General features: G+C 44.6%; 2 protein-coding genes across 4 annotated transcripts in view; both read left to right on the top strand.

Moving 5' to 3' along the window:
- Nucleotides 1–1,796, top strand: part of ARL6IP1 (ADP ribosylation factor like GTPase 6 interacting protein 1) — a 10,991-nt gene extending 9,195 nt beyond the window's left edge. For both annotated transcript variants that reach the window (XM_032242801.1, XM_032242802.1), the window contains one exon: nucleotides 77–1,796. In XM_032242801.1, the coding sequence (XP_032098692.1) occupies nucleotides 77–195 (119 nt within the window). In that variant the 3' untranslated portion in view covers nucleotides 196–1,796. The remainder of the gene's footprint in view (nucleotides 1–76) is intronic.
- A 1,392-nt stretch (nucleotides 1,797–3,188) lies between these two features.
- On the top strand, nucleotides 3,189–11,613 carry RPS15A (ribosomal protein S15a). 2 transcript variants are annotated; one of them, XM_032242803.1, is made up of 5 exons: nucleotides 3,189–3,291; nucleotides 4,499–4,636; nucleotides 5,660–5,739; nucleotides 9,395–9,480; nucleotides 11,475–11,613. In XM_032242803.1, the coding sequence occupies exons 2-5, from the start codon at nucleotides 4,504–4,506 to the stop codon at nucleotides 11,566–11,568; spliced, it is 393 nt and encodes a 130-aa protein (XP_032098694.1). In that variant the 5' UTR covers nucleotides 3,189–3,291; nucleotides 4,499–4,503; the 3' UTR covers nucleotides 11,569–11,613. The 2 variants fall into 2 exon arrangements, with proteins under 2 accessions (XP_032098694.1, XP_032098695.1); XM_032242804.1 differs by having other exon boundaries at nucleotides 3,267–3,357.
- The last annotated feature ends 2,043 nt before the right edge of the window (nucleotides 11,614–13,656 follow it).

Raw genomic sequence — 13,656 nt, 5'->3', positions numbered from 1 at the left:
AAAAAAAAAAAAATAATAATAACCTTTAGCAAGTTAATTGCTGCCTCCTTAATGTTGTTTATTTTTTTATTTTAAGTGACTTCCTTACTATTGCTTCCTGGACTAAACCAACATGGAATCATTTCGAAGTACATTGGAATGGCCAAAAGGGAGATAAACAAACTTCTCAAACAAAAAGAAAAGAAAAACGAATAATTCATCTGCTTTATTCAGCGTGATTAATGGAGCACCCATTGCCGCTGGGAACCGTTTCTGCTGTACTATGTGGATACTAAAATGTTTCAGAAGTAGCTCTTTGCTCTTCTTCACTCTGCCCTTAGTTAATAGAAATTGAGGCTCGCCAAGTAAGGCTTTGTGCATAGTGTCTTCATGTTGCATAGTTGAGTGAGTTCTTAGCAGTTGGCCTCATGGGTGACTCTGTGTCTGACCTGTTATGATTTTTCGTAGTCAGGGTTAATTGAATTCTTGTTTTTTGACAACTTCCTTTTTATAGTGGTGAACCTTGCCCTTCAGTACAGTTCAAGTGACTCTGGATAATTGTTCAAGTTCATCTTTGCTTTAGCTAGATTCAGTGTAGTGGTCTGTGGCTACAGGAAGCTGGTTCTACTGTCTGCTTCCACAGTCTGCTTAAAAAACTGACTTCATGAATATAGAGACCAAGTTTACCACTTCTGATGAAGAGACCAATTAAGATTCATTCCTCATTCTGTTTCTTTCCTGTGGGAGAAGAGTCCCCATGGAATAAAATGAAATTGATTCCATGCACTAGTATGTGTAGGTTTCTCCCTTGTGCAAAGCTTAGCTATTTTTAGGAAACTGATCTTTTTGTCCATGAAAAAGGAATGTCTGACAGGCTTAAGCTTTTGTCCCCCTTGCACTTAGACTTGAAGTTAGTAAATCCTTAAAGGCTTTTTAATGGCAGAGTTCCAAAAGATTGCATTTAGGATCTCTAGCATACTTTTAATTTCAGATTTTCAGCTGACTTTAGCTATATAGTATACAGTAGGTTAAGACTCACGTCTATGACTTGTACTCTAAGACCAGCAGCAAAGGACGGCAGTCTTCTATGTTTAGTCAAGATTCATTTTAGTAGAAGATAATCTGACTGATTTTTTGATATCAGAATAAGCCTTTTAAGGTAAACCTCAAAATTTTCATTTTATGGTAATACTGGCCATTTTAGTCCCCTAGGTTTGACATGGAAGATAGTGACTACACTGGTGTCTTGACTTTTTTCCTAGAGATTTCTCCCTGAAAAATACAAGGGCTGTTGGTGAGAGCAGACTTGAGGTGATGATAGTTCGCCTCTGGTCTACAAAGATTTTGTAACTCCTTGGAAAGCTTCTTATAATCATTCTTAACTTCTCGGTAGCTAGAAATTTGTAGTAGTTGAAATCTGTAGGAATCAACTTCTGAGGTCCAAAAATGTGACTGACTTGGGAACAATTCTTAAACTGATGAACTAGCTGTAATATAGTTTTGAGAATTTATTGCACTGATGTTGTGTAACTTGTGGTATATCTGTCCCTATTAAGTAAGTGTTGTTTTCTCCTCTTTAATATTGCTGTAAACAGTGGTGCCCTTTGTAGCATATGTTTGATTTTTTAAAAATATTTCATAAGAAAAACACCTTAATTTTACCTTACTTTAATTGTAAATAAGCCTGTCTTCCTATCTGGATTTTTTTGTGTATACATGTTCTACTGATTAACTACTTTTGCAGTTTTAATCCTGTATTATTTCTTCTACTTGGTTTTGTGTAAAAGGGGAAAAAATAAAAACAGCCAGAATCTTCATGTCTCACTTTCTTTATAACTTAGCCAATATAATATTCGCATGATTGGATTTATGAATCTGACTAATGAAGTACCCTGTGTGGTCCTTACACGTCTATAAGGTACATGTTGGCTACACCTGTAATCCTACCATTTTGGGAGACTTGGGCGGAAGATTGACTGGAGTCCATGAATTTGAGGTTACATTGAACTATGAGTGCACTCCTGCACTCTAGCCTGGGCAACAGAGCGGGAGTCCATGAAAAATTTAAAGAACAAAAATAAAAGGTTTAAGTTTACTTATTTAGCAAATAACCAGGCACCATGCTAGAGGGAAGAGGAAATGCAATGAATGAGCAAGGACCAATGATGATGTGTGAGAGAGAATGAAGCTAGAAGACTGAGCAAGGGACAGAACTGGCTAGATGATACCTGTGTGGGCACCTTGTACTCCAGGGCCTTGCTTGGTGTCTGGTACATGGTGCTCAGTAAGCAACTGTTGGGTGACTTATGTCTGAGATTCAATTATTTTTTAATCAAAATTTTTTTTTTTCTGGGTGTGGTGGCTCACGTCTATAATTCCAGCACTTTGGGAGGCCGGAGTGGGCGGATCACTTGAGGTCAGAGGTTCAAGACCAGCCTGACCAACACGGCGAAACCCCATCTCTACTAAAAATACATAAATTAGCCTGGTGTGATGGCTGTAATCTCAGCTACTTGGGAGGCTGAGGCAGGAGAATCGCTTGAACCAGGGAGGTGGAGTCTGCAGTGCGCTGAGATCGCTGCCACTGCATTCCAGCCTGGGGGACAGAGCGAGACGCGGTATCAAAAATAAAAAGAACTGAATCTTCCTTGTCCTAGTAACATTGTATAAGTATTGGCTTCTCTGTACAAAAGGTTATGCCTCCTGATGATATAATTTTGTGGTTGTATTTAAAAGTTGAATAAATCACACCAGCTTCCTGAAAATGTTCATAATGCATCTGCTGGAAAACAAAAATATATGGCTACTTTGTGCATATTTGCATTAACATGGCAAAGACTGTATGAAATATGTTTTTCAGAAAATAAAGGTTCAGTCTCAAAAGATACAGCATCTAAGTTCTGAATGTATTGGTCGAACTAGGTTCTAGAAAACTTGGAAATTTTTGGAAACTGGATAACTAAAAACCAAAACGACAGGGTCTCCCTATGTTACCCAGGCTGATCTTGAACTCCTGGGCTGAACTCCAGTCTGGTCGACAAAGCGAGTCTCCGTATCAAAAATAAAATAAAATAAATAAAAAGTAGACGAACCTCCAAAGAACAGCTCGCCTTGCCTCTTCCAGGCCGCACCGGGAAAGGTCGATTCCATCGACTCTCGACTGCCAACCCCTGAGAAGGCTCCGCCTAGCCCTCCTCCTCTTAGGCGGTTCTTGTTTTTGCCGGTCCTTTGAAAGTCTCGCGATAGCTCCCTGCTTCCCATAACTCCGTGCACTCTCCCGTCCCGTCCTCTTTCCGCCATCTTTCCGTGCCGGTGAGTATACCGCTCTGAGAGCTCCGATTTCATCCGTCTGTCATCTGCGCCATCCCGCAATGTAAGGTTCGGTCTCGATGTCCTGCGGGGAGGCTGGACCCCTCCTTGGTCGAGGATGCTGGCCTTGCGGGTTCTTGGACAGGCATAGAGAATAGCCAAGCCCGGCCGCCCCAGGCTGTGCACTCCGGGGATCCGGCTCCGTCGGGTCCAGGCCGCAGCGCTGGTGGGAGCCGGAGCCTTGGACTACCCAGTTAGGCGGTAGCTGCGGCTTGGGCCACAGCGTCTGGATCTTCCTTTAGTGGCTGAAGCAGCGCCTTGGCCGCAGGCGTCGGGCAGCATCGGGTTTGGTGGGCGGTGCAGTTTCTCATTGCCGCGGCCGCGCTTGGAGCTTTGGAGGCTGAGGTCACCTAGCAGGTAAAAGCTGCTTCGTGCTGGGGTTGGTAGTTTGCTGGGTGCTAACTTGGATCTTCTGGGCCGCGGAGTTTTTCTTTAGACACTTTGTTGAACTTAAGGGGAGAAGACTGAAGTTCTACTCTTTACTGTTGGCACTTTGGTCTCCATACTTGAGTTTTCAAAACTTTATTGTGCGGTTCGTGCCCATTAGAAGAGTCCAGTCTGAGAGCATGTACAGTGTTTCTATTTGCCACTGTGGCTCTTGCTGTTAGACACAATTTTAGATGGCACAAATATGGATGTTTAGCTTAATAGATGTCTTCGTGGTAGGTGAAAGTGAACTGATTTAAAGGACAATGTTAACAGTACAGAATCTGCTGATTTTCCGCAATTTGAAAAATGTTGCCGGTGTCGCTCTGCTTGTGTTCTGAATCACTGGTTGAGTATATCCAAGGTTTTCGTTTTGGTCCTGGCAGTTTCCACCAATTCTGACGTTTTCTTGTGTCAAGTGGATTTTGTTCCACATTTTATTACCTCCAGACGGTGGTGTGTGGCACGATTCAAGAAGAGTGGTTAGCGAATGAATGAGTTTCCCAAAATGTGCGGGCTGAGGTTATTGAAAACCTGTTTTCAATAACCGTAGTAAATAGGAATTTTGCTGGGTGGTGGGAAACGGTGAAGCAGCCTGCTTAGACTTAAGACAACTTCGCCAAGGTGGGGCCAGAAAGAAAATGATGTTTCTGCAGTGTAATGGTTGGTGAGTGTTGATGTCGGCAATGCCAGTAAAACCTCCTGTTTTGTCTCCCCTGAACAGCCACAATGGTGCGCATGAATGTCCTGGCTGATGCTCTCAAGAGCATCAACAATGCCGAAAAGAGAGGCAAACGCCAGGTGCTTATTAGGCCGTGCTCCAAAGTCATCGTCCGGTTTCTCACTGTGATGATGAAGCATGGTAAGTGAGCTGCCGCTGTGTTTTATGTTTTAATGTGAGACTCTTTAAGAAATCAGCCCTCGGGCAGGCATGATGGGTCATGCCTGTAGTCCCAGCACTTTGGGAGGCCGAGATCAGACTGACCAACATGGAGACACCCCATCTATACTAAAAATACAAAGTTAGCTGGGTGTGGTGGCAGATGCCTGTAATCCCAGCTGCTTGAGAGGCTGAGGCAGGATCTCTTGAACCTGGGAGGTGGAGGTTGCAGTGAGCCAAGATTGCCCCATTGCCCTCCAGGATAGGCAAGAAGAACAAATCTCAAAAACAAAAAAAGAAAAATCAGTCCTGTAGAAATTACCGGAGACCAAAGTATATGTCTGTCATACCTGAGAACGAATGCAAACTGCTAAAGAGTCACTTAGGGTAGGACTGCTGGGAAAAGGGTCCCTGCTAGGTGTTTGAGAGCTAAAGAACCCGAGTCATTGAAAGGATTCTTGGGCTCAGTTCAGGACTAGCCTGTCCAACATGGCGGGAACTCCATCTCTACATAAGAAAAAAAAAAAAGCCAGGTGTAGTGGCAGGTGCCTGTAATCCCAGCTATTTGGGAGGCTGAGGCAGGGAGAATTGCTTGAACCCAGCAGGGGGAGGTTGCATCGAGCTGAGATTGGGCCACTGCACTCCAGCCTGGGGGACAGTGTGAGACTCCTGAGCTCTTTTCAGGACCCTTTGGGAGGGAGAAGAAAGACTGGATTATTCACATCTTTGGGATAAAGTAGCCTTTGGGAGTGGGAAAGAGTGAAGGAAGGGGCAAGGGGTAAATGATTTCTTTTTAGAATTGCAAGGTGGATTGTTTTGGGTATTGTCTCCTAAATCTTTTATATTAGGTTGTGAAAATTCTGATACAGCGCAACTGTTTTCCCCCCAACTTCTTGGAGAAGCAGTCACTGAGGTGATGAGAGAGTGAAGAATAGAGTAGGTTAGAGGAGCACAAAGATTTAGCTCACAAGTTGGTCTTGTATTTAATCCAGTTATCTTTTGCAGGTTACATTGGCGAATTTGAAATCATTGATGATCACAGAGCTGGGAAAATTGTTGTGAACCTCACAGGCAGGCTAAACAAGGTAAGATTTAGTGATCTACACACATTTCAAAGCCTTAAGAATTTTTTAATGTGGCATGCTGTTGTGTATATACTGAATAGTGGCGCCATGCTTTATCCATATACCTTCGTTTGTTCTCCTGGGTTGACTGCTAGAATTAGGTCAGTTGACGTAGTGTTTTTATGGGGTATAAGCTGTCGCAGGGAGGATGGGGGGTGAAACCAGCAGTGCTGGTACTGGATGTTAACACTGCCTACCTCACTGGCTTGAACTTGGGTGGCCCAAGGCCACTGAGCCTTTTGTCCAAGATGCTGCGTCATTCCTCTCAGTGACATGTTAGGTGTTTTGAACTGGATATTTTTATCTTTGAGTAAATGGGGCTTTCTAAAAAGCAGTACTAATACTTTTTCTGGCTTTGCTGGCATTGGTCTTTGGGGCCTATGCTGCTTTTCAGTTTGACCTGTCAACACCTTAACCAAGTAAAACTGACTTTGTGGTTTAAGTGATTGGGTGTCAGGTGTCTGTAAGCTAGTTGAGGGGTCCACTGTGCTTCCTCTGTTCAAGCTTGTAGCTTTCAGATTCGCAAGGAGTCAGTTCCCTCTAGTCTAAGCTTGTCCAGCCTGCCTTATTTTGTTGTTGTGTTTTGTTTTAGGCTTTTAGCAGTATGAAACCATGGTTTTTAATTTCTGTCTCTAGTAATAAATAGAAAAGGGATGAGGAAGGGGCCTGACTGGCTAAACTAGAAACAAACTAAGAGCCCAGGACTGTATTCTCTCCCTTGGACACCCGTTTGTCTAGTCCAACAGATGGGAGGGAAAGCTACCCAGAAAGCGAGTTGTTGAAGTATTCATTAAAGATTTGAAGAATTGGCCTGGTATGGTGGCTCACACCTGTAATCCCAGCACTTCAGGAGGCTGAGGCAGGTGGATTATGAAGGCAGGAGTTTGAGACCAGCCTGGCCAGCATGGTGAAACCCCATCTCTACTAAAATAAAAAATTAGCTGGGTGTCGTGGCAGGCCACTGTAATCCCAGCTACTTGGGAGGCTGAGGCAGGAGAATTGCTTGAACTTGGGAGGCAGAGGTTGCAGTGAACCAAGACCAAGCTACCATACTCCAGCCTGGGTGACAGATCAGCAAAACTCCGTAAGATTTGAAGAACTTGCAAGGGTAATTTTTCAGTATGTCATGTTTTGTTGTAGTTGTAGCCATTAGAACCCCACATCAAAGTAGGATTGATTTATTTTTATTAGTTTATATTTTGAGACAGTTGCTCTGGCCCAGGCTGGAGTGCAGTGGTGCCATCTTGGCTCACTGCAGCCTCCACCTCCTGAGTTCAAGTGTTTCTACTGTATCAGCCTTCCAAGTAGCTAGGATCACAGGCATGTGCCACCACACCTGGCTAATTTTTGTATCTTTAGTAGAGACGGTTTCATCATGTTGGCCAGGCTGGTCTTGAACTCCTGACTTCAGGTGATCCACCCGCCTTGGCCTCTCAAAGTGCTGGATTACAGGTATGAGCCACTATGCCCGGCGACTGCTAAATTTTTTATAACTTTTTTTATAGAGATGGGATCTTTCTGTGTTGCTTAGGTTTGTCTTGAACTCCTACGTTCAAGTGATTCTCCACCTCAGCTTCCCAGAGTGCTGGGATTACAGGTGTGAGTCACTAGGCCCAGCCAAGAAATAAATTTGAACAGAGCATTCTGTAAATGGAACTTATTTGTGGCACTCTTGCTCTGTGGTACACTAATTTGAGAAATTCTAGCCTACAACAGTTGATATACAGGCCCTGCTGCTCTGTGCCTTTTTTTTTTTTTTTTTTTGATGGAGTCTTGCTCTGTCACCCAGGCTAGAGTGCAGTGGCATCATCTTGGCCACTGCAGCCTCCGTGTCCCAGGTTAAAGTGATTCTCCTGCCTTAGCTTCCCTAGTAACAGGTGTGCACCACACACCTGGCTAATTGTTACATTTTTAGTAAAGACTGGGATTCGCTATGTTGGCCAGGCTGGTGTTGAACTCATGACCTCAGATGATCCACTGCACCTGGCCTGCTCTGTGACTTGGGGCAAAATTGAGAGATGAGATAATTGCAAACAATTTTTGTTTCTCAGGAGTTAATTTGTCTCCATTTATAAGAGAATGTCCACCTCCATTGCTTTCATGCAAGACATGGACCTACCCTTAGTGTGGAAATTGAGCTTGGAAATAAGATAATGTGTAAAGACTAGATTTATTAAAATTCTGGCCTTGATCACAACCTCTTAGGATTCTTCTGGGTTGGGAGGGTTATGCTGTTTTAATTGTATCAGAATTAGAGGGATTTTTACTGCTGGAATCAACAGAAAACTTGGATGCAGCATGTGGCAGACTTTGGAAAGATCTTTCACTATATAGCTTGCTTGGATAAAACTGTTTTTCCCATATTCCTATCTCTGCATTTCTTTCATCCGCTGTGAGATTGTCCTTGTTAATCAAGTCACAGCATAGCTGATGGGGTAATGGTAGGAGAACTTAAGCAGGCTTCCTGGTGTAAAGCAGTTGGGCCTTTTTGACAAGCCCATTTTCAGTTTCTGTGGGTCAGTCTCTGCTTTTGGAAGTGTCTTTAAGTATGCCTGTGATTGTAGAGCAGATTTTGTGAACAGAGGGTTTTCAGTTAGTGGACTTTGTTGGAAGATGTAGTGTTACAGGGCTGGCATATAATTGAGTGATGACAGAGCCCTTGGAGAGCTCTCACTTAGGAGGATCATTGTTGCTTTGTCCAAGTAGTGACAAGATGAGATAATTGCAAGCCCTTTGCTCTTTCTGCCTTCCATCATTCTGTCAGATTCATTTGAGAAATTTGCCTGGGGTTGTAGGAAATGTGTAATTGTACTTCGTTGGTGGAAGCAGCGTTCTTCATTCAGTGCCTGTATAGCGTGTTCCTTAGATATTTTAAGAATTTGCAGTTTTAGCTTAGGAGCTTAAGGATTTGAGACCCTACAATTTTATTTTAGCCTTATTATGTAAAAAATAAAAAAGGGTTGGCTATTGGCCAGGTGCGGTGGCTTACGCCTGTAATCCCAGCGCTTTGGGAGGCCAGTGCCGGTGGATCACTAGGTAAGGAGATTGAGGCCATCCTGGCCAACATGGTGAAACCCTGTTTCTACTAAAAATACAAAAGAAAATAGCTGGGTGTGGTGGTGCACACCTGCAGCCCCAGCTACTCGGGAGGCTGAGGCAAGAGACTTGCTTGAACCCGGGCTGCGGAGGTTGGAGTGAGCTGAGATGGCACCACCACACTCCAGCCTGGGGGACAGAGCGAGACTCCGTCTCAAAAAAGGAGAGAAAGGGTTGGCTGTTGTCTCCCTTGTCTAAGACTTGATCTCTTAGCTGTGTAAAATCTGATTATTCTGGACAGCTCTTCAGCCCACAGGAGTGTGCCAGTGGCCTGACACTGCCTTGTATTACCTTGTCCTGTCTCTTTTCATGCCTTTACTTTTTCTCGTAGGCAGGCATAGTCTTTCGTACGTGTATTTTTTGAAAAGCATATTAAGGATTGTGCACAGAATAGGTGCCCATCTGAATGTTGGGGGTTGGTTTGGAGGACTGTTCATTTATGAATGCCATCTTGTGTTACTGTTATTCTGTTATTGATTGGTAAAGCGAACAATATTTTTTTTTTGTTGTTATTTTACAGTGTGGTGTGATCAGCCCCAGATTTGATGTGCAACTCAAAGATCTAGAAAAATGGCAGAATAATCTGCTTCCGTCCCGCCAGTTTGGGTAAGTTGGCCTTTCCTTAATTAAAAGAAGTTAATGCTAAGAGTTGCTATGATGCAGTTTGACTTGAGGTTTTTTTTAATTTCTCTAAAGTAGTATTCTGTATTCTCACTGTTGTCTATTCTCAACCAGTTTGACCTAAGAATTAGTTCAAGTGTTAATCAGTATTTCTTTTCCCTCTCTTTAAAAGGGTTTCACTTTGTTGCCCAGGCTTGGGTGCAGTGGCTGTTCACAGGTGTGGTCATAACACACTACAGCCTTGGCTTCCTAGCCCCAGGCAGTCCTCCCTGCTCAGGCTCTTGAGGATTTGGGAATACAGGTGCCTGCCACAGTGCCTGGCCATTTGCCACATGTCATGTGTTGGGCTTCAGGTTCTGAGAGGCACATGAGAACTTAGTCTGGCAGAAGGGGAGGGTCGTGTTCACTTTCATGTCTGGCCTTTTGGCTCACTGCAGATAGTTCATACTGTGTGTTCCCTGTGATCCCAGACTCAGGGCCAGAATCAGTTCTGAAGCTTAGGCCTTTGGAAAACTTTACTTTGGGAATCTTTGTCCCTAAGAGCCTGTCTCTTGTTTTTCTGCTTTAAAGCCATGAGATCTTGGATAAGTCATAGCCTTGATTTCTTCATCTGTAGAAGTAGTAATAGTTCCTCTCTTTATCACCTGATTTAATTTTGGTAAAGCAGTTTATGAGCTGGCACAGTAAATGCGTTTGTTTGTGGTTAAGAATTTATGCCCTCCGGGTTGGGCGCGGTGGCTCTCACCTGTAATCCCAGCACTCTGGGAGGTCGAGGCGGGCGGAACACGAGGTCAAGAGATTGAGACCATCCTGACCAACATGGTGAAACCCCATCTCTACTAAAATACAAAAATTAGCTGGGTGTGGTGGCACATACCTGTAGTCCCAGCTACTCAGGAGGCTGAGGCAGGAGAAATGCTTGAACCCGGGAAGCAGAGGTTGCAGTGAGCCGAGATTGTGCCAGTGCACTCCAGCCTGGTGCCTGGCAACAGAGCAAGACTGTCTCAAAAAAAAAAAATTATATATATATATACACACACACCCTCCAAATTATGTTTGGTGTTTTGGTTGAATGTATTCTAACTTCATGGTTGCTGTATTACAGGTACAGTGTTCTCTTAGAAAAATCATGTCTCGGCTGGGCGTGGTGGCTCACGCCTATAATCGCCGCACTTTGGGAGGCCGAGGCAGGTGGATCACGAGGTCAGGAGTTCAAGACCAGACTGGCCAACATGGTGAAATCTTGTCTCTACTGAAAAATACAAAAACTAGCTGGGCATGGTGGCTCGTGCCTGTAATCCCAGCTACTTGGGAGGCTGAGGTAGGAGAATTGAAGAAAAAGAAAAATCATACCTCGTTGTAATTATGTTACTGATTTTAATGCCTCACATTTGCATACTATATGCTTGTTACATTGATCCCCGTGGTAACTCATGAAGCAGCCAGTCATTGTACACGTGAACATGTCTCCATATAATAGTGTATCTATTACACAGTGCGTGGTAGAAACACAACTTAGACTCAAGTTTATGTGAATACTTTATTTTTTTATTTTTTCATTATTATTATTTTTTAAAGACGGGGTTTCACCATGTTGGTCAGGCTGGTCTTGAACTCCTGGCCTCAGGTGATCTGTCTGCCTTGGCCTCCAAAGTGTTTGGATTACAGGTGTGAGCCACCGCAAGTCTCCTTATCTGAGAGCAGAAAGCGACATTTGAAGTTAAAGGAGTTCCCACCCTTTGTTTTCAGTCATGTTTATTTCATGGTGTATGCAGAAGTCAGGGCTGTGTGAGTGTGTGGCTGGGGTCTCTGGGCTGCAGAAGTCATGTGCATACGCTATATTGTAGGCACTATCTGTTGCTGTGTGCCGCACAGGAAGGCGTCCTTAACTACTGATGAGTGTTGATGTTTTTCTGCACCAGAAAGCAGCTCTATGTTGAATTATTAACTCACCAGCATTTTCTTTTTCCACTCCATAGTTTCATTGTATTGACAACCTCAGCTGGCATCATGGACCATGAAGAAGCAAGACGAAAACACACAGGAGGGAAAATCCTGGGATTCTTTTTCTAGGGATGTAATACATATATTTACAAATAAAATGCCTCATGGACTCTGGTGCTTCTACTTGGTCGTGTTCAGCCTTTACAGCAGTGTAGCCAGAGCTTCTGCAGCAGCGCGCAGTCGCTTTGTTTGTTGGTGAATGCTGTTCCCTGAAGTGACTAATAGAGCCTGTGATACCACACCATAACCCTCCTGGCTTGCCAGAGGCGGGTGTGTCTGGCCCTGGGCAGTTGAGTCCAGGTAGGGATTCAGGTTTGGGAAACTGCTATATGACTGCTTTATAGAGGAGTGCCCTGGGGGAAAAAGTTCTTATGAAACCAATATGCATAAGAAAACAGTCACTCCTGCTGTCTGCCAAAATCAGGTACTTGACACTAAATATTTTAGTTATATTTTATTATTTATTTATTTTTTTTTTGAGACGGAGCCTCACTATGTTCCTCAGGCTGGATGGAGTGCAGTGGTGCGATCTTAGCTCACTGCAACCTCTGCCTCCCAGGTTCAAATGATTGTCTGCCTCAGCTGCCCGAGTAGCTAGGATCGCAGGTGTGTGTTGCCACACCTGGCTAATTTCTATGTTTTAGTAGACATGGGGTTTCACTGTCTTGCCTAGGCTTGTCTTGAACTCCTGGCCTCAAGTGATCCGTCCGCCTCAGCCTCCCAAAGTGCTGGGATTACAGGCAAAGACAGTCTTGCTCTGTTGCCCGGGCTGGAGTGTAGTGGCTGATCTCAGGTCACTACAACCTCCGCCTCCGGGGTTCAAGCGATTCTTGTGCCTCAGCCTCCTGAGGAGCTGGGATTACAGGTGTGTGCCACCGCATCCAGCTAATTTTGTATTTTTAGTAGAGATGGAGTTTCACCATGTTGGCCAGGCTGGTCTTGAACTCCTGACCTCAGGTAATCCACCCACCTTGGCCTCCAAAAGTGCTGGGATTGCAGGTGTGAGCCACTGTGTCCAGACTTAGGAATTGTTCCAAGAGGATCTGGTGCCACTTACAGGTGCCCATTGAAGTGGTGAGCACTGTTGATCACTGAGGAGGTAGTGAGTGCTGACCCGGAACTTGGGCCTGTCCCCCGGTCTCTGCTCTGCCCTTGGCTAGCCAGGTGGTATACAGAGGGGAGAGAAGCTACCTTACGAAGGGGCATGGGTCAACTTCTGTAAGCTGTGGGAAGTAGCTACAGAATGGCCCTGGAGATGGGGCAGATAACGGCCTGCACTTGTGAGAAGTGAGAGGCATGTTTGGGGCCTTTATTGTTTGGGAGGCTGTAATTAGCATGGGTTTGGGGGTCCAGCACCAGAATTCAGGTTTCCTTTACCACTCAGTAGCTTCGACGTCTCTATCTGTAATGGCAATGATGGAAAATCTATCCCCGAGTTGAGGGAAAAATAGATTGCGTAAAGCACACTTGGCACATGACAGTCATGTGCATGGGTAAAAGTCCAGAAGGATTTTCTTACGCCAAGGGTGTAAGCTCTAGGGTCACAGGGCTGTGACTTGTTTACCATTGTGTCTCTGGTCCCTAGCCTGCTAGCCTGGCATCTAGGGATACCTCAGTCAATTACATGTTGATTGAATTGTCAGTTTCTGGACACTGACTTCAAAAATAAAATAGGATATGGAAATGGCTCCATTTGTTGTCACCATTTTGTGGGGACCCTGTGTCCTTTGAAGTGGTCAGGAGTTGGAGAAATATGATAGGGAAAGTGAGTGGTGTGGTTGGTGGATTTCACATGTGTTCTTTTTGTTGGCAAGGAAGCAGATGACCTTAGCCCAAGTTTCTCAGATCCTTTAAGTGGCTTTATAATAAGACCCAGGGTGTGGGACTAGACCCCAGGGCTTGCGGATCTGAAGACAGTTTAGGTTCCTGCTGGCAGGATGTCTTGGCTCAGAAACAAGTATTTCCCCTGTGGGGTGATCCCAGCCTCCTCCCAGCATACTGCTCTGCTGACGGGCAGAGACCCTGGGGTGGGGAGAGGGTGATAGCATCTGGATCATCCAGTCCCACCTCAATGGCATTTTGGGCATAGTAAAAGGGACTTCAACACCTAACCAGTTCTCACCTCGGAGCCGCAGGTGTCAGGGATATCATGCACTG

Source organism: Sapajus apella, unplaced genomic scaffold (genome assembly GCF_009761245.1).
Source record: "Sapajus apella isolate SASKATOON/1434 unplaced genomic scaffold, GSC_monkey_1.0 scaffold51, whole genome shotgun sequence".
NCBI lineage: Eukaryota > Metazoa > Chordata > Mammalia > Primates > Cebidae > Sapajus > Sapajus apella.
Note: the sequence above shows the minus strand (reverse complement) of the source record. Positions and strands in the feature narration are given on the sequence as shown.